Genomic DNA, 20156 nt, shown 5'->3' on the forward strand with positions numbered 1-20156 from the left:
AAACCCTTGATCTTGCTTAAACATGGGTCAACCCCTACCACTAAACTACACGTTTGAGGTTGCCCCTAAAAGAATAACACTGGAAAAAAATTAATAGAAATAATGAGTCAATACAGATGAATCAATATAAACAAAATAAAACAAAATAAAAGTCAATACAAACTTTGAGTTCTCCTAGATCATAATAATATTAGTAAAATAAGCCAAGAATAGGAAGGAGTCTTCTTTCTCCTTTGATGGCTAAGACCCTCTTCATTCACTCTAATTGCATGACACATGCAATGCTTCCCTTGACAAATCTCAAACATCAATGCTTTCGATGATCATCTTCTTATAAATTATCGACGTAAGGATCTCAATAATCCTCTCAAACTTCACCTATAAATAACATAAATCATATTAAGTACTCAATACAAAGTTACAAACTCCCTTAAATAACATGTAAACGCAAATCTCAATGCATAAAATTTACCATCGAAGGATGATGGTCATTGGAATTAGACTCGAGCATCCTAATATAGGCTTTGGTAGTGAGTCAGTGACATCTTAACAGTCTCAATCGTTGACACCCTAGGCTAGAATGGTCTCCCCCTCATGTGGTGGTATGATGTAAGGTTGAGAAAATCTTGTGGAACCAATGCATGTATGCATGCAACTAAAGGTCCTCTAGTGACAATGTCGCAATGACAACCATATTCGTTTCATCTTGATAGGAAATGTCACCACACTAGTAACCTTGTGAAGTGTCCCAGGAATGACATGCACATGTTGTATTGTCGTAATAACCTTGTCGACAAAAGTGCTTGCATGATTGGACCCCATTTTATGTATTTTGAATACAAAAATGTTTTGAAATGGTATGTGATATTTGTTAAAATATTTTTTAAATTAAATAAAATTTCAACTATGCTTCATTAACCGGTCATTTTATAGTCGGGAAAATATTTTTAGGCACGCATGACCATAAAGTGTAGACACTTTGAGAGATAGGAGGAGAGAAAAGAAAAAAAAAAGTGATTAATATAATCAATGATACGATATGATAATAAGAGATATAAAGTGAAATAAAAAAAAATGTCATCTAAGTATTTGTAAAGTTTGAGCTTCTAAAAATATCACTCTTATAATTGAATAGCAACATAATTTCTAAATAACTAATATATCCTCAAAACTTCTTAGAAATATCTCTCTCTTCATAAAGATGTCAATTATAATTATATGAAAGTCATAAAACTTATCCATCTCTTAGTGCTCCTCAACCTAAATTTCACAAGTCTCAACTCTTTTGAAAATACTTATGTCGATTAGTAAAAGAGAAGCAGAAGCAGGATAAGGGGAGCTCCTCACCCAAATTTAAATGAATTAATCACGTATGGTATCATTGTTTTGTTAAGAAATCAACACATAAAATAGCTCATAAAAAAACGTGCTATAAAAGCTAACAATCCAATTTAAAGAAATAAAGTGTTGAGTCCTCTTTATAAATTAATAGTATTATGGATGAGAAATATTGTCATTTTTCTTTGCAACTTCAAGACTATAAAAACATCTGATTTACAAATAAGTATGTGAATATCATCATACCAAGTTATTTCTATCACATCTGCATAGTCTATATGAAAAATAAAGCCGACAATCAAAATTTTCCAAAACTAGTAACAAGAACTCTTTTTCTTCAATATTTGAGAATCAAATTTTAGGCACGCAACGTTACTAGTTTGGAATTTAGTTATGGAACACCTAGCAATTATTAAAAAAAAAAAGGTCCAGAAACAAGTTATCATAAAAGGACATTTTGGCAATTTTATTGTATTTTTAAATAGGTGTGCGGTTGCAAAAAGGAAATAAGTGTGTAAATGGAATGGGCCTAAATAGAGGGAGCTTTAAGGGGCATGTGTGGTAAAGGTGGGGTTGGGCCAAAGTGCGAGGTGACAGGAGCCCAGCAACGAAGAGACCCAGGCAGGAGTAGCACTCGTCTCTTTCTCCGTCTCACTCACTGTGTATAGATTGTAAAACAAACAGAGAGGACAAGAGAGAGAGAGAGAGAGAGAGAGAGAGAGAGAGAGAGGCATCGGCGTGTGTGTAATCGGTATTTGATGCGCATGCGGTGGTTCCTCGGAAGCCCAATCAGAACGTTGAATCTGAGCATCGGTTCAATCTCGTTCAGAGGCTCGGTTTCTGACTGTGCGAGTTCCACTTGTTCTTTTTCCCTTCCGAGATCGTCAATCCCAATGGCAGGCATCCACAACCACAGCAACAACAGCGAAGCAGGACTTGCGAGACGCTTCTGGATCAAGTTCACGCGCCAATCCATCTTCGCCATGTACACTCCCTTCGCCATCGCCTTGGCCTCCGGCAATTTGAACATCGATTCCTTCCGCCACTACATCGCTCAAGACGTTCATTTCCTACGCGCCTTCGCTCAAGCGTGAGTCCACTCTCTTCAATCACTATCCCTGTCAACAATCCCTAGGTTCCCCAGTTTGGTTGCTGAGAAACTTCGCAAAACTCAACTGCACTGTATCTTGTACGCACCACACTTCAAACGCACTCTCTTAGATGCTAGAGAATCCAATGTTCTCATCTCATGACTCGACGCTACTAATTTTCATGTGCTCAATTCATCATGCGTTTGGAATTTTATTTTATGTCTTTTTCTCTTTGTCAGTTTTCTCAGCAACCAAAACTGGAAGGTTAGATTATTTGGTGAAAATTGTGTATGCATTCATTGAGGTGAGTTTCGGTCTTTAAATCTAGAAAACCGTGCTAGACCTACTCTACTCTTCCCCGAGCTCTTTTTCTTTATGATAAGGTATTAGTGGCTTGTTCAAAATATTTTGGTTGTTTAAAGCTTCTCTGTATTTAATTATTTCACAGGTATGATTTGGCTGAAGATTGTGCTGATGATGACGATGCAAAACTTGGAATCTGTCAGTTAAGGAAGGCAATTCTAGAGGAGCTCAAGATGCACAACTCACTGGTACAGGTAAGACAATTTCCCCATGTAGCATACTGGATCAGGCTCTTCAGATCTTACTCATTATCATTCTATAACTAATATTTGTGATTAATTATGAAGTGAAGAATGTCATTTGCCATGATTTTTGACTTGTAAATGGGATAGGCCCCAGATAATATCGTAGGGTTTATGTGCTAATATTAAAGGAAAGAAATAAATCTCTTCTAATCCCTTTTCACCATTAAAAAAAAAAAAAAACTCAAGCTATTTTCGTGCATAATACTGTAGTTTTATGTAATTGGAGCTTAATCATGCATGACTTAAATTTCAGTGGAACAAGGGAATGAGTGCTTTTAAATTATGTTTTGCCTGAACTTTACCTTAGTGTATTATTATTATTATTATCATGATAATGTGTATGAGATTAGGAGCCTGTTTCAATACAATTTAGAAGGACTTTTAAGAGTTTCTCTACTGAAAATAAAGAGTATTTTCTACTAGAGAAGCTCTTAAAAGTCCTTCTAGACTTATATCCAAACATGCTTTGAGCCAATCTTTAAACATCAGATGTATAACGCATATGTATCATGTTGTGCCAACTTCATGAAATTTTCAAACAGCAAGTTATACTTCACATGCTTGAAATTCCTTTTCTTTTGCCACCCATTTAGCCTATATTATTTTGGTTTTTTTGCTAATGGTGTGCAGGAATGGGGGTTGGACCTTGCCAAAGAGCACAGTATTAATTCTGCAACTGTTAAGTACACAGATTTCCTGCTGGCTACAGCCTCTGGGAAGATTGAAGGACTAAAAGGTCCTGGTAAACTTGCTACACCATTTGAGAAAACAAAAATTGCTGCTTATACTTTAGGTGCCATGACTCCTTGCATGAGGCTTTATGCCTTTTTGGGAAAGAAGTTCCAGGAACTTTGGGATTCCAATGGAAGTACTCACCCATATGACAAGTGGATCCACAACTATTCCTCCGATGGTTTCCAGGTTTGTCATATTGACAGTAGAGCCATACCATATTGCCCTTGTGGGTGCTTGGATACTATTTTGAATCTTGGTCAAATATACATTTTAGTCATGGCATTCTTGCACCCCAACTACTCAGTTATTCTTATATTTGAATTTAGGCTTCTACCCTGCAAACTGAAGATTTGCTCGACAAACTAAGTGTCTCTTTGACTGGCGAAGAACTTGATGTCATTGAAAAGCTTTATTACCAAGCAATGCAACTTGAAATAGAGTTCTTCTCTGCTCAGCCACTCTATCAGCCAACTATAGTACCCTTGACTAAAGGACATAAGCCTGCAGAAGATCATCTCATAATTTTTTCTGATTTTGATTTAACATGCACTGTTGTTGATTCGTCTGCCATTTTGGCTGAAATCGCTATAGTGACAGCACCAAAATCTGATCAGATTCAGCCTGAAGATCAAATTGTTCGGATGTCATCTTCTGACCTCAGGAATACATGGGATCTTTTATCTAAACAGTATACAGAGGAGTATGAGCAATGTATAGAAAGCATTATGCCTTCTGATAGATGTATGTTTTTCGGTATTATTTCTACTGTAGTCTTAAATGGTTTAGGTAGAGGTTCTGTTTTGCTCAGACTTTGTTAATTGGCTTTGGTCTTGTGTTTTGCAGTGAACGATTTTGATTATGACAAATTGTCTATTGCCCTTGAGCAACTTTCGAAATTTGAGAACACTGCAAATAATAGGGTTATCGAGTCAGGGGTACTCAAGGGTATAAGTCTAGAAGATATAAAGCGTGCTGGAGAGCGTCTAATCCTTCAAGATGGTTGCACTAACTTCTTTCAGAGAATTGTTAAGAATGAAAATTTGAATGCCAATGTGCATGTTCTTTCATACTGCTGGTGTGGTGACCTCATTAGGTCTGCTTTCTCTTCAGGTAAATGTTACATACCATGAGCTGTAACTTCAGTTCCCTTAGCTAATACTTGTATTCCAATTGTTAATTTTCAGCAACTTGGGCATGTGGAATAAAAATCCTTTTCTCTCGGGATTTCTATGTGAATCAATTATTGTGTTAATTTTGCACTCTAGTAGTCATCCTATTCATGCTGTGTTGCAGAGAAACTTGTTTGGTTTGTTGGTGAATACACACATCCTTTCACCCTTGGGCATTTTCTCATTATGTTTTTAAAGTTCTGGTAGGAATAAGGCAGAATGGTATTGTGATGCTTATGCAACTTTCTGATGTATTTTGTTGGAAAGTGACCGTATTTTCTGGTTTTTTTATCCTTACTTTTTTACTAGGGGATACAATTTTTGAAGGCTTCTCGTTCCTGCTCTACCCATGTTTATCATAAGGGACTTTTTGTCACTTCTTTGTAAACAAAGTGGAAAGCGCTGCTGGAATTTTGACCCACTTTAGCTTGCTGCTTTTTTGCTACTTTGATATATACTTTTTTTAGTAACTTCTTAGTGATTTAACTACAGTATACAGATTCGGCTTTTATTATGTAAACCAGACAACATGTAATTATCTGTGTTGTACATTTCTATATGTTTGACATAGAAATCATGGCTTTTATGTTGGTATGGTTTGTGAGAGTGATTTGGGTGCGATGAATTCTTTATTCTTGTTTGTAATGATCTCTTTCTGTTGTTTGCTTGGAGCTTATGCATATTTTTCTATTGAAATACCTGTTCCCCTGTTGTCTAGCATAGATTTCCTTGTTCAAACCTTATGCTTCTCTGTAATTTTAATAATTTTTTGTCTTTATTGTTTACTCATAGTTTCTCTTGCTGAGGAATTGCCAAGTTGAGTGAAATTTGGCAATTGATTATATTTGCGTTTCCTATTGTCTTATATACTTTTTTTTAATTATTGAGCAGCTGATTTAAATGAGTTGAATGTTCATGCTAATGAGTTCACTTATGAGGAATCTATTTCCACGGGTGAAATTGTCAAGAAGGTGGAGTCTCCCATTGATAAGGTTGAAGCTTTTCGTAACATATTGAAAAATTGCAATGATAACAAGCAGAAATTAACTGTTTACATCGGAGATTCAGTGGGTGATTTACTTTGCCTACTTGAAGCAGATGTAGGAATTGTGATTGGTTCAAGTTCAAGCCTTCGGACAGTAGGGACGCAATTTGGTATTTCATTTGTCCCATTGTATTCTGGCTTGGTTAAGAAACAGAAAGAATACGTTGAAGAAAGCACCTCTAATTGGAAGGGTTTATCTGGCATTCTTTACACGGTCTCTAGTTGGGCTGAAGTTCATGCTTTCATTTTGGGTTGCTAGTCTAATTTTGTGTTTCTCGCACCCAAATTCATGCTAGGCTAAAAGAAAGAAACATATATATAGTGCAATACAAATACACAAGCAGGTGGCTAATTTTATAAGCGGCCACAGATTTTCTGCTGTCTCTTATTTCTCTTACAGGATGTTGCAATTCGGAGATATGGTGTCATTCTGATTAGTGGATATGCTGTAACCAGGGTATCTGCGATTTCCTGGAATTTTCTCAAGTGTTTCTTTGACATTTCTGTTTGCTCATTATTATTGATATCTTCTTTCCCCCTAAATCTTGTCAGGTATGAGAAATTTCAGACAGCAATAATACAAATGCTTGTTAGATCAGGACATCAATTCAGGCTTTGAAGTGTTGTACTGGTATTTTGTAGGTTATTGCTGTTCCATAATTTTAAGAATTCGGCAGAGGTCCTGTGTATTTTCAGTTGACTCCTTGATCATTTATGAATGCAGATGCAAAAATGATGTTCATGTTCATACTGGGACACATTTATTTTATTTTATGTTTTTCAAATAAATTTTGCCACTTTAATGCTAGATTTAAGCAAATTTTCTTAGATGTGTGAGAGAGGTCAAGAATGAAATGGTTGAGGATTTTATGTATGTACTAAAATTTTTTTTAGTGTATTCTAATTCCAATATTAATTTATCAAACTCGTGAGAATTGATTTGCATATGAATAAGTAGAAAGGATTAGCTAATTCAAGAAAATGTGAAAAACACTACGTTTTAATGAATGTGGGGAAACAAATTAATAATCATTAGTGGGATGAATAGAAAGGAAAGGATATTTTATTTTAACCAGATAAATATAAAGGACATTACTGAGTTAGTTGTACCTTCAAAGTCAAACAGAAGGATTTCAGTTTAGAAAAAAAATATTATATATGTATTTAATGAGCAAATTTATCCCATGATTAGCTTTAAACATTAGTTTTTCAGACACTACTTAAAGTGGCGTATGAATTTAAAGCTTATATTTCTCCTATCCTGCGCAAGTATTAGAGCCAGATCTTCTTCCCTATGTAAATATTTGTTGGATAATTTTTTGTGGTGGGAATCAGGATATAGGATCATCGTGTACGTGAAAGACGATCATTCACGACAAACAATTTTTCTATGATTTTATTATTTTATACCAACAGTCTCTCGTTACCTCGACATGATAATCTCAATTTTTATTTTCTATTATTTTAAACTTCTGATGCAAGTGTATTCGTTAGTGGATCAAAGATATTGATTAGACAAGTGTTTTTAATAAATATTTACAGAAAAACAAAATAAGAAAAAAATGCTTTACCCAATAAAGTTAAAATTACCTTGTGTATTAATTAAAATATTAGTTTTTTCAAAAAAAAAAAAATAACTTATACATAAGTTTTTTTAGTTTATTAAAAAACTTATTTCAACTTTTTTCTTATTTTTTTTCTCCTCCTATAAATTCTTGTGGGGAAGCTTACGAAAGCAAAGACTAAGTCTACGTTACATAAGTATGGGTACTGATATCCAATATAAGCACGAAAATGAGATGTGATAATTTTCAAAATTAAAGGTATGAGTATGATAATAATTTTTAAAAATTATGTAAATGAATAATATATAAATATTTGTAGATTATTATGAAAATATTTAATGTAAAAATATTCACAAACTCGCATGATCTCCCATTTCACAAGATATGAGTTTGATAGATAGTGAAATAAACATTTGAAAATTGATAGAAAGGTGTAACAGAAAGGGAAATCACTAGTGGCTTGGGACGCAAAGAAGTTGACATCATGGATGATCAAGGTCAGAAGGACAAGGAAGTAATTGAGCAATCAAGTGAAGGAAGAGCTGAGTGGAAAGAGAAATCAAGGAATGAGGAGCATGTGAATTCGGTTAGCTCACAAGGACAGGTGGCAGCAAATGATGGGTTGGGAAGTGAAATCAAGGCCAAACGTGTGAGTAGGCCTAGTGTGCGGATGAGGGATTTTGTGTGGCAGAGAAATTAGTTAAATGTCAGGATGGGGTAGGAGAGAAAGGTAGGCAATGTTAGAAGAGATATTCTCCTCTCTCTCTCTGTGTACTTTTCTTCATTGCTGATGTTATTGTACTGCATTTCCATTTTAATCAAGTTGAGTGATTCCCTGTGATCCCGTTTGATCTCATAGGAAGTGCACTCTCAACATTTAATCCTTGATTCCTTGTGTTCTTCTTAATTCAGCCATTATTACTTGTTATTTACATATTCAGCTTGTTACATTTGGTGCTTTCATAACCTCCACTATGACTGAACTAGCTCAAATCCTTGAGATTTTGGAAAAAAAAGATAGAGAACATGCTCGGGAAATTAACGATCTGAGAGATGATTTTGAAGAATTCAAAGCCAGTGTCCAGAGTGGAGGGTTGAACTCAAAAGGCTTTCAAAATCCATTACAAGTACGCAACGTGAAGCTGGATTTTCCACGCTTCGATGGCTCAGATGTTTTGCAATGGATTTTTCGAGCGGAGCAATTTTTCGAATATTATAACACTCCGGATGAGCAACGGATTGTGATTGCTGCAGTGCATTTTGAGAAGAATGTTGTTCCATGGTACCAGATGATGCAACGTACGAGTCCCATAATCTCGTGGAATACACTCACTAGATCTCTGGAGTTGGAATTTGGGCCTTCACCTTTTGATTCACCAAGATCTACTCTCTTCAAACTCACACAAACAGGTTCAGTTAATGATTACTATGTTGAATTTACGAACCTAGCTAATCGTATTTATGGAGTTAGTGCTGAAGCATTACTAGATTGTTTCATAAGTGGATTGAAACCTGACATTAAGCGTGAAATAATAGCACAAGCACCTAATTCACTACTCAAAGCAATTTCACTAGCACGTTTATTTGAGGAGAAGTATAGTGTCAGATCTAAACAACCATTTGTTGCTAGAAACCAATCACAACAGGTAGTGAATCAGTCATATACAAACCCAACTCAACAGCCCATTTTGTCTACTCCTAATGTCAAACCTACTGCAATGCCATTCAGAAACTCTAATGTGAGGAGAATGTCACCAGCAGAAATGCAATCTAGAAGGGAAAGGGGTTTGTGTTTTACTTGTGATGAAAAGTTCTCAGCAACCCATAGGTGTCCCAATAAACAGTATCTTCTGTTACAAGTAGAGGAGGAAGAAGAAAAAGAAGTAGAAATTAATGAGAACATAGCAGAATTGGAAGAGGAATTAGAACACCATCTGTCCTTCAATGCATTGAAAGGTGCTGCTGCAATGGGTACAATGAGGTTTACAGGCTCAATCGCAGGAAAGGAAGTGCACATTCTGTTGGATAGTGGCAACAGTGACAATTTCTTGCAGCCTAAGTTAGCTCATTACTTGAAGCTACCAATTGAACCTGCTTCTGGTTTACAGGTTATGGTAGGTAATGGAAACTCATTGTCTACTGAGGGCAAGATTTCCAACTTACAAGTGCAAGTTCAGGGGCAACTTCTTCAATTACCAGTTTACCTACTCTCAGTGTCAGGAGCAGATTTAGTCTTGGGAGCAGCTTGGTTAGCTACCCTAGGACCTCACATTGCTGATTACAGTTCCCTCACTATCAAGTTCTATAAGGACAAGAAGCTGGTGACTCTCAGGGGCGAAAAGATCAAGTCTGCTGGTCTATCTCAGTTTAATCATCTGAAAAGACTCACTCATACTCAAGGTATTGCTGAAATTTTTACACTACAACTCATGTCTACATTTTCTGAGGAGGATCAATGGAAAGATATTCCTGACACTCTTGAGCCTGAAATAGCTATTCTGTTATACCACTATAGAAAAATCTTTGCTAAACCAATGGGTTTACCACCTCCTAGATCACAAAACCACAGAATTCCCTTACTGCAAGGCAGTGCTGCAGTTAAGGTAAGGCCCTATAAATATCCTCATAGCCAGAAACAGCAAATTGAGGTCATGATCAAGGAGATGTTGGAAGATGGAATTATCTCTCCAAGTTCAAGTCCATTCTCTTCTCCAATTATTTTGGTCAAGAAAAAAGATGGCACATGGAGGTTTTGCACTGATTATAGAGCACTTAATGCAATCACAGTGAAAGACAGTTTTCCCATCCCTACTGTGGAGGAATTGCTGGATGAATTATTTGGAGCAAATTATTTTTCTAAATTGGATCTCAGAGCTGGTTATCACCAAATCTTGGTGCATGAGGAAGATAGGTACAAAACAGCTTTTAGAACTCATCAGGGACATTATGAGTGGCTTGTGATGCCATTTGGATTGACAAATGCCCCAGCCACTTTCCAGAGTTTGATGAATGACATTTTTCAAGGGTTACTAAGAAAATCAGTGCTGGTGTTTTTTGATGACATACTGGTTTATAGCCCTTCCTGGTCATTACATTTGCAGCATCTTCAACAGGTTTTGGACATTCTGGAAAGGAATGAGTTGTATGCTAAGATGTCCAAATGCTCTTTTGGCTTGGAGCAGATTGAATATCTTGGACATGTGGTTTCTGGAGAGGGGGTATCAATGGAAACTAATAAGGTTCAAGCTGTTCTTGACTGGCCAATCCCTAAGACACTCAAACAACTTAGAGGATTTCTAGGCCTCACTGGTTACTATAGAAGGTTTATCAAAGGATATGCTGCAATTGCTAACCCTTTGACTAACTTATTGAAGAAGGATAACTTCAAATGGACTAATGAGGCTGCCGCAGCTTTCATAGCCTTGAAGCAAGCTATTACATCAGCTCCTGTCCTAACTCTTCCTGATTTTTCTCAACCCTTTGTGTTAGAGACGGATGCTTCAGGATCAGGAATTGGTGCAGTTTTAAGCCAAAACAAACACCCTATTGCATTCTTTTCAAAAAAACTGTCTGCTAGAATGACTAAGCAATCAGCTTACACCAGGGAGTTTTATGCCATAACTGAAGCTATTGCTAAGTTTAGACACTATTTGCTGGGACACAAATTCATTATAAGAACTGACCAAAAAAGCCTCAAATCTCTCTTGGATCAATCTCTCCAAACACCTGAGCAACAAGCCTGGTTGCACAAATTTCTTGGCTATGACTTCTCAATTGAGTACAAGCCAGGAGTGGAAAATTTGGCTGCAGATGCATTATCAAGGTCATTCTTCATGGCTAGCTCTCTTACAGCATCTGATTTGGTTCAGAAGATCAAAGCTGCTTTGGTGTTGGACACTTCTCTGCAAGTCATTATAGCTGATTGCACACAAGGGAAAGTTATGAATTCACCTTACACTGTCTTGGATGGGCTGTTATTGTGGAAGGACAGAATTGTGGTACCAAATGATTCAACCATCATAAACCAGATTTTGCAGGAGTATCATTCATCACCTATAGGGGGTCATTCTGGTGTAGCTCGTACTATAGCAAGAGTAACAACACAATTTTTTTGGAAAGGAATGAACAAGGACATAGCCAAGTATGTGCAACAATGCCTAATCTGTCAGAAAGCTAAAACAGCAACCATTTCACCTGCTGGCCTTCTACAACCCTTACCTATTCCCAATCAAATTTGGGAAGATATCAGCATGAATTTCATTGTTGGTTTACCACCTGCAGAAGGATACACAGTGGTATTTGTCACAGTTGATCGATTGTCAAAGTATGCTCACTTTGCACCTCTTAAGGCCAATTTCAGTAGCAAAAAGGTAGCAGAAGTGTTTCTCAATACTGTGGTCAAATTACATGGTTTTCCTAACTCCATAGTGTCAGATAGGGACAAGGTGTTCACAAGTTCCTTTTGGCAACACCTTTTGCATTTGAGTGGGACAACACTCAAACTCAGTACTGCCTACCATCCTCAGACAGATGGGCAATCTGAGGCTTTAAATAAGTGCCTGGAGATGTACTTAAGGTGTTTTACACATGAGAGGCCTAGAGATTGGATCAAATTCTTGCCATGGGCAGAATTTTGGTACAATACCTCATTTCACCACAGTGCTCAAATGTCCCCTTTCAAAGTGGTTTATGGCAGGGAACCACCTACACTCCTCAAATATAACCACTCTAATGCAGATCCCCCTTCAATCCAAATGATGTTACAACAAAGAGATAGAGTGATAGCAGAGTTAAATGTGAATTTGTTGAAGGCACAGCAGAAAATGAAGAAATATGCAGATCAGAAACGAATGCATAAGGAATTTCAGGTTGGTGATCTAGTTTTGGTGAAACTCCAGCCTTACCGACAACATTCACTAGCTTTACGAAAGAATCAGAAGCTAGGATTAAGATATTTTGGTCCCTTTCCAATTCAAGAGAGAATCGGTTCAGTGGCTTACAAATTACTGCTGCCAGATTATGCTAAACTACATCCTGTTTTCCACATTTCACAACTGAAGCAATTTAGAGGAGTTACTGATGTTGTTTATGTTCCATTACCATTAACAACTTCAGTGGAAGGGCCTGTAGTGCTTCCTTTCAAAATACTCAGTATAAGGGACATCATTCGAGCAGGCCAAACTGTGCATCAAATCCTGGTCCAGTGGGAAGGATTTAGTGAAGATGAAGCAACATGGGAAGATAGTGAGGAAATGGCTAAGAGTTATCCAAATCTCAACCTTGAGGACAAGGTTATTCATAAAGGGGGGAGTATTGTAACAGAAAGGGAAATCACTAGTGGCTTGGGACGCAAAGAAGTTGACATCATGGATGATCAAGGTTAGAAGGACAAGGAAGTAATTGAGCAATCAAGTGAAGGAAGAGCTGAGTGGAAAGAGAAATCAAGGAATGAGGAGCATGTGAATTCGGTTAGCTCACAAGGACAGGTGGCAGCAAATGATGGGTTGGGAAGTGAAATCAAGGCCAAACGTGTGAGTAGGCCTAGTGTGCGGATGAGGGATTTTGTGTGGCAGAGAAATTAGTTAAATGTCAGGATGGGGTAGGAGAGAAAGGTAGGCAATGTTAGAAGAGATATTCTCTTCTCTCTCTATGTACTTTTCTTCATTGCTGATGTTATTGTACTGCATTTCCATTTTAATCAAGTTGAGTGATTCCCTGTGATCCTGTTTGATCTCATAGGAAGTGCATTCTCAACATTTAATCCTTGATTCCTTGTGTTCTTCTTAATTCAGCCATTATTATTTGTTATTTGCATATTTAGCTTGTTACAAAAGGCAAAAGAATTCTTAAATTTACCTTAAAAACAGTGTTTTTATTTTTTTAAACATTATCTAGCTGGTACCTAAGGCAAATCTTACCATACTCTTAATTAATTTAATTCCATTAGTGTCATACTATATATATATATATATATATATACTATATATTAATGAAAATATAATTTTAATAAGTGCCTAAAGATGCCGATATCCTATACGAATTGAATACGAATGTTTGATAAAATGAAAAAGCCATGTTTTGAAGGTCCATGTTAGGACCTTGTTCAGTTGTTTGTTTAAATGAGGAGTCCGAAGACATATATATACCACCCAGTGTGTTAAAAACGAAGATCTAATTTACATTTTCATTTTTCTTCTTCAATTTATCAGTTGTAAGCATGTTACGTAGATTAGCAATATTGAAGCCAAGCAGAAAAATATTGGATCAAGGGCTGCTGAGAGTGGTTGAAATTATTTAATGAATAATAATTCCATAACTTGATGACGATGATGTGTAGAATTATTGATCATATTATTCAGTGCGAATAATATTAAAAAAATTTATTAGGGGCATAGGGGGTAAGATCGGTATTCATAGCAGAGGCATACAAAAAACCTTCATGGTTATGATTCCATATTCAGTGGTTCCTTTTTTCTTTCAAAATCTTTTTCATTTTAAGTTTTTTCGAAGATGCCACATGACTTGTCCGTACAGATTGCTTGGTACGTATATTGTCCTTTACTAGTTTACCCGGGGTTTGAGATTTTTAAGACAAAAGATACTTCCTATTTTTTTATTATTAACATTTTGAGAAAACAAAATGTTTCTCTTTATAACCTGTATATCGTTTTTGTTTTCTTTATTTTTCAAAAATTTAATAAAGAAAAAAGAAAATAGAGAAAATCCCTTTTGATTTTGAAAAAGTAAAACTCCTCTTCATTTTTTTTATTACTAAGATTTTGAAGAAATAAATGAAATAGAGATAATACATATTTAATAAACAGATAAAGAGATTTTTTTCCATTTCGAAATAACACAAAATGAAAATGAAATAAGTAAATATAAATTATCCTTGGATTTTTTTTTTTTAACTATATCCTTTTTAATTTGAATGATTACAAGAGAGCTTAATCATGTATTTAAAATTACAGTACAAACCTTAGAAACCACATTAATTTACAAACAATATAAAAATTAACGTAATAACTTCACATAAAATGCAAGAAACATCAAAATTGTTAGTACAAATGATGGATACTTATATTCTTTAATTAAAAATTGAAGTTTGAATTTTAATTTAAACATAAAATTATGAAGAAAAAAAATACTTTATTCTTAAATGAATTGAAAATTTTATCTTTTATATATATATATATATATAAATCATATCAATAATGTATTTTTAAAGAAAGCAATGTTATTCTTCAATAATTGGTTGGATAGAAAGCTAGATTCAATTCGATGTCTACTAAATGAATCTTCCAAATTTCATTTTACAAAAAATTGATTTAGATTATATATATATATATATATATATATATATATATTTATTTATTTATTTATTTCTATTCATCGATATACCAAAGAAAACATACTGATAATGTAAAAAGTATAATTAAACGCGTTATATATCATAATGGAATTCTAGGGGCATTCGGTTTAGAAAATAAAAAGATAAAGGGATTACAAAGAAAAAGTAATATCAATGATCAATCTTGGATTATAGTAGTCGGCACTCGCATTAGAGTAATCGATTTGACTTAAAACAAAATTTGCACTTATGAGATTAATTAATTTCTACCACAACCTAACTTTGGTGGTGTTCAACATTCTATTTGAATTGAAAATTAAACCATTATAATCCCACTAAAATCTAAATGTTATCATATGGGTGGTGTTGAACAGTTTTACATGATCATAAAAGAGTTTATTAAATTTAATAATAATTATTTTAAAAGATATACTAAAAAAAATTTATTTATTAATTTATAAGTTTTTACATTCAGAATACATTATCATTAAACTCATGTTTTAAACACTTCACAAAAATTAAAGAATTTAACTAAACTGATTAGTAGTATTAAACTCATATGTTTATTCTTTTTTGTCTTGAAACAGAGTAATAAAACATAGAAAATTCTTTGTGCAGTAGAGGTAATCTCCTGACTGAGCCAGTTAAAACTTAAAACATAACTCTCAAAATTGAATTTGCTAAACCTTGAAAGAGCGAGCAAGAATTTCTGAGTGAATTTGTCTTGAGTCTCAGAAAAGTGGTCGTGTAGTTTGTGCCCATAGCACTAAGCAGATAATACAAAACACAGAAAAAGTTATACATTTTTTTTGTAGTGTAGGTAACATGGCGACAAAGGGTTCTCTTGCTTTCTTTTCCAACAAATAACAAATTTCTTAAAACAGTTTTAGCTTGAAAATTTGACCGGTTAATTGGGAAATTCTTTGTTTCCAAAACTACAAAATAATATGGTTGAGTACGATAGAAGAAACTGGAAAGCATCCCCCAAAAATCATGGGCAAAATCATCTGCAGCAACTTTACCAACCTTATCTAAAGCTTTACTTTTTCATTAAAGAGAAAACCCCCCTCACTTGACCTACTTCAAAAGGAAGGATTAATTCGAGGTTGCATCATTTGGACTCATTTTATTACTTTACATTTTTAATAGAGTTTGTCCTGATTCCAAGTCTTGTGAAATTGTAAATATTAATAACATACACTAAGTGGCAAATACTTCAATAATTTAACACCTAGATATTAGATAACCTTAACAATTAATTAGCTATAGGAAATAACCCCCTCCCACTTCTCCACGTTTTTTTTCAATTCCCTATGGAGGAGGGATTTATTTTTCTTAACAAAGTCTTTTTCATATATAAAATCAAAGAATCGGAGTGCATGTTTAACTGCTTAATAAACTTAATTATTTATCTGCTTAAAAATCTTAATTATCTATCAACTGTGTCGAATTTTTTTCATTCTCATCTACTTGAATGCTTTACTACAAAATTATTCTTCAGTTTTAATAATTTATTTTCTCTCAACTGACATCCGATTCTGATTCCCACACTTGTAATTTGTAAAACATCTACGTAATAGAATATTCCTTCTTTGTCAATATTCGGACAAGAAATAATGAATAAATTCAAGACACGAGTGAACTAGATAGAGCCTTGGCATTTGTGTATTTATATAGTAAGAGAATATAACCCTTGTTTCATCCATCTCTCATCTTCTCATCTCAGCTCTATCCGATTGTAGAAATAATAACTAGCAACATCTCCAGCAGAAGAAGAGCATGATGAGGTTGAGAACAACGCCACTTTTGTCCAAGTTCGAGTATAAGGTTCTGGGACTGTTTTTGGAGGCATGGCCAAATGATGTCACAAAAACCTGACCACATTTGACCTCAGAAATTCTGCCCTCTAGGCAAGTCTGATGCTTGGCTTTTCATCTCTGCTGAGAATCAAATAAGGCATGGCCATGGGTCATGTCATGACGTTATTTACCATCATCATATCTGTTTCATATATATTCTAAGTTTTCTGTTTAGTGTTTACTACCTCCCCCCTTCTTTCCCTATGTATCTTCTTCTGCTCTACAGCAGCTGCATTTGTATTATTAGTAAGAAATGAAAGTTTATTATACCTCAATTTTTTCTTCTGATTGTTCAATTAGATTCTTAAATTGTTGTATTGTGTGCAACTGGCATGGCGGGGTAAGAAAAAGAACAAAAAGGTTTATTCTCTAAATTAATAAATCATGTTATTTGCTGGATTTATCATACCTCTTTCCAACGAGAACATAATCACATGACTTGATCCTTTCCGACTTTATATTATTGAAATTAGCAACCACTCCCCTTATGAGATATTGCGGTGTGTGTACACTGTACACATACAAGGGCGAGGGTATGGTGCATAAAGTGTACGAGAATGATTATAAATTTATAATACTTGACCTAAGTAATAATAAGAACATGATAAGAATGAATGAATTACACAAGCTGCCGGCAATGACCTATATGTAGTTTGGTTAATAATAGTTTGGTTTGGTTAATTAATTATAAATTCCATGCAATTCCAATGGCAGATTCTTGAGCACGCGCAGATGTGTTTATGAATATAAAGCATGTATCATGCTTCTACATCGATCTTGTTTCAGATCTAATGAAATAATGTGATGATTCTAAGTTTAAAGGAAGTGTTGGATTGTTGAGGGAGGACTAAAACTCTCCAAACAGCTGGAACAGAATTAGGAAAAGCTTTTCAGTACTGTCAATATATACAATTGATGAAGTTAGCTGCAACCACTATATTGCTGCCATAAATGCTATTTTGTCTTTTGACGCAGTCTGAAATTTCATGTGCATGTGATACTTCAAATTACTACATGGTAACAACGATTAAGAGTGCACTTCGTTTCACGTCCCATTTTTGTTCAACAATCATGGCGTGCCTGAATGGTATTTTGTCTGCATCTTTAACTCGTGTTATAGAAATTGTCTTTGTTCCTATATTAGGATACACACTCCACTTGTCCTTGTTGTAGCAGGTCTGGTCTTGGATCTAGGTCTCCTCGTTCCTTTCCAATTAGTCCGAAATGAGGGGGGTGCCTGCAAAGACACTCCAACGCTCAAGTAAGTGCTCGGCGTATTAAATGCGGTAGTTGAAAGTTAGTTACGTATGGGGTCCTATTTATAGTGATTCTTGTTGGGCCGTGATTAGGAACTGGACTCCAAAAAATTAGGGAACTAAATCAGGACATTACGTAAATTAACCTCTCCTTAATTGTCCTGGCATAAATCCGTAACTTGGCCGAGCACACCGACATGTTTGGCTCTGGTAAGAGGTGGCCGGCATACTCGGCAGGGTTGTTTTGGGTCGGTCGAGTCGGGTGTTCGGGTGTTCGGCCTAATCGGCTACCATCCGGTATAGTCTTCTTAGTAATCATTCTTGTTATTGTTATTCAAAATGTTAATTAGGCGAACAAATCAAACTAGTTCACCTGGTCAAACTTCTAAAAACTATATCACTTGAGTTCACATTGAGTGGCTCTAAACGATCTTTGGTAAATCTTCATTAAAGTTTATAATTAGATTTGCCATTAGAATGAATGGGCAGATATTGGGAAATTGATAAATTGGGCAAGTTGGTATTACTCTTTCAGCACAAAGCCAATTAAATGGTACAGATCTTTAGTTTTCTCCAATAACTTGATTAGTAGTTTTCATTAGCCACACTTTTACTTTAGGATAAGCATAATAATTCTCGTCAACTCCAACCTCAATTTGTCCATTAAGTACTCTTTATTAAATGAGTTAGTCCCAGGTGTCCCACCTGTAGGAAAGTGATGTGCACCAACAAACTTAAAGTCGGTATAAATAACAAAAACCAACAAAGCCTAAATAAATAAATAAATAATTATTGGCTTGAGTTGTGAGTCATCAAGGGCAAAAACGACAAGCCAAATATGATTAACTTTGTTTGATACTTCGATTAGATCAAAGAGAGTCCAATTATACTCAACAAAATCCAAAATCCAATACGGCTTCCAATATAATCAAGGACCGTTTTTCTACCTTTTTGATATTTTCCACTCTGTTTTGGCTTCAAGTGGCAAAAATTGATGTCCATTGTGATTTTTCTCCGAGTAATTAATCACTTTGCATTGTCATGCTTGTACCATTTTGAACTTAACAATTTCAAGAATTTGGGACAGTTGAAAAGATACAGACTAATGCTTAAATAATTTGTTTCTACATAAGTGCTACTTACACTATAATAGAGAGGAGATTTTCTATGAATAAAATCATAACTAGATTTTCTTGTGCAAGATCCACTATCCCTCAGAACTAGTATGGCAAGTCAAGACTGCTATGAATATAGCATAGAAGTTGGCCTCGAGTTAGCCATGTTTTGTCGGAGTAATAGTGTATGTGCCACACAAAAAGAGGTTTATATGATATTTCTACAAATTTTAGGGTGTAAAATGTCATTTTTCCTTATTTTAACAAAGTTAACACAAAACACAGTAAAGATATCATTTTAGAAATTGCCATCTCGCATAGAAGTGGATCCCATACAAAAGACATGGACGAAAGAAAAGTATACTGAAAGATACAAATCGGTGCTCTTTATTAAGAAAAGCAAAGATGAGAGATGAAAAGTAAGAAAATGACAAAACTTGAACTTTATATCTCTTCCTTTTTTGTTGTCTAAGATATGGATAATGTATAAAACAAAAGGTTCTGGGTTGTAACCAATGTGCACCATTCATTATTTGGTCAAAACTTAGGTCATGGTATTTAGTATTTACCGCAATACAAGTACTCTAGTAAATTGATTTTGTCCAGATCCGTCTCAATTGGCATCATTCACTACACAAACTGTTCTTACCCTTGCAACTTGCAAGGACTTCCTACCGCAGCCCCTTCACAGATATTGATATAAGAATCGTTTGTTATAGTATTTTTTTTTTTAAAAAATACTTTTCTTAGAAAGAAAAAGAAGATAGTAATATTTTTTTTTAGTTTCTCATGTATTTGTTTCAGTTTTTTTAAAATAATCAGAACCTTAAAAGAATCTAAAATCTAATTAAAATCAGAAACTATTTTGAATAATTCCTCGTGAAAATCATCTTTTTTGAAAAAAAAAAAACTATGATTGTAAATAAACACAAATTAGCTTCTTATCTTTTTTCAAATTTTCTAAAAAACAATTACTGGATTATTTAATTTATAATTTATAACAATCGGGCCCGTGATCTTAGTT

At 34.9% G+C, this 20156-nt stretch overlaps 1 protein-coding gene across 8 annotated transcripts; it reads left to right on the forward strand.

The window, feature by feature from the left end:
- Window positions 1-1937: 1937 nt before the first annotated feature.
- LOC109816731 (heme oxygenase-like, multi-helical) lies at window positions 1938-6794 on the forward strand. Of its 8 annotated transcripts, XR_014427891.1 has the most exons (8): window positions 1950-2428; window positions 2878-2986; window positions 3668-3958; window positions 4099-4525; window positions 4616-4882; window positions 5833-6443; window positions 6539-6617; window positions 6711-6794. XR_014427891.1 is itself a non-coding variant. In XM_083059812.1 (7 exons), exons 2-7 carry the CDS (start codon window positions 2720-2722, stop codon window positions 6243-6245), a joined length of 1521 nt encoding a protein of 506 aa, XP_082915938.1. In that variant the 5' UTR covers window positions 1948-2428; window positions 2669-2719; the 3' UTR covers window positions 6246-6794. The 8 variants fall into 8 exon arrangements, 5 of the variants coding, with proteins under 5 accessions (XP_082915940.1, XP_082915938.1, XP_082915937.1 ...); XM_083059812.1 differs by adding an exon at window positions 2669-2733 and having other exon boundaries at window positions 1948-2428; window positions 5833-6794; XR_014427890.1 differs by having other exon boundaries at window positions 5833-6617.
- Window positions 6795-20156: the final 13362 nt, after the last annotated feature.

This window comes from Cajanus cajan, chromosome 7, assembly GCF_000230855.2.
Source record: "Cajanus cajan strain Asha chromosome 7, NIPB_CcT2T_4, whole genome shotgun sequence".
In the NCBI taxonomy this organism is placed as follows: Eukaryota; Viridiplantae; Streptophyta; class Magnoliopsida; order Fabales; family Fabaceae; genus Cajanus; species Cajanus cajan.

Excerpts from the sequence above, each read along its gene's own strand:
- LOC109816731 (XM_083059811.1), top strand. The coding sequence starts at position 2,097 with ATGCGCATGCGGTGGTTCCTCGGAAGCCCAATCAGAACGTTGAATCTG. Across the intron at positions 2,987-3,667 it reads TGCACAACTCACTGGTACAG|GAATGGGGGTTGGACCTTGC; the intron begins GTAAGACAATTT and ends AATGGTGTGCAG. Across the intron at positions 4,526-4,615 it reads TGATAGATGTATGTTTTTCG|TGAACGATTTTGATTATGAC; the intron begins GTATTATTTCTA and ends TGTGTTTTGCAG.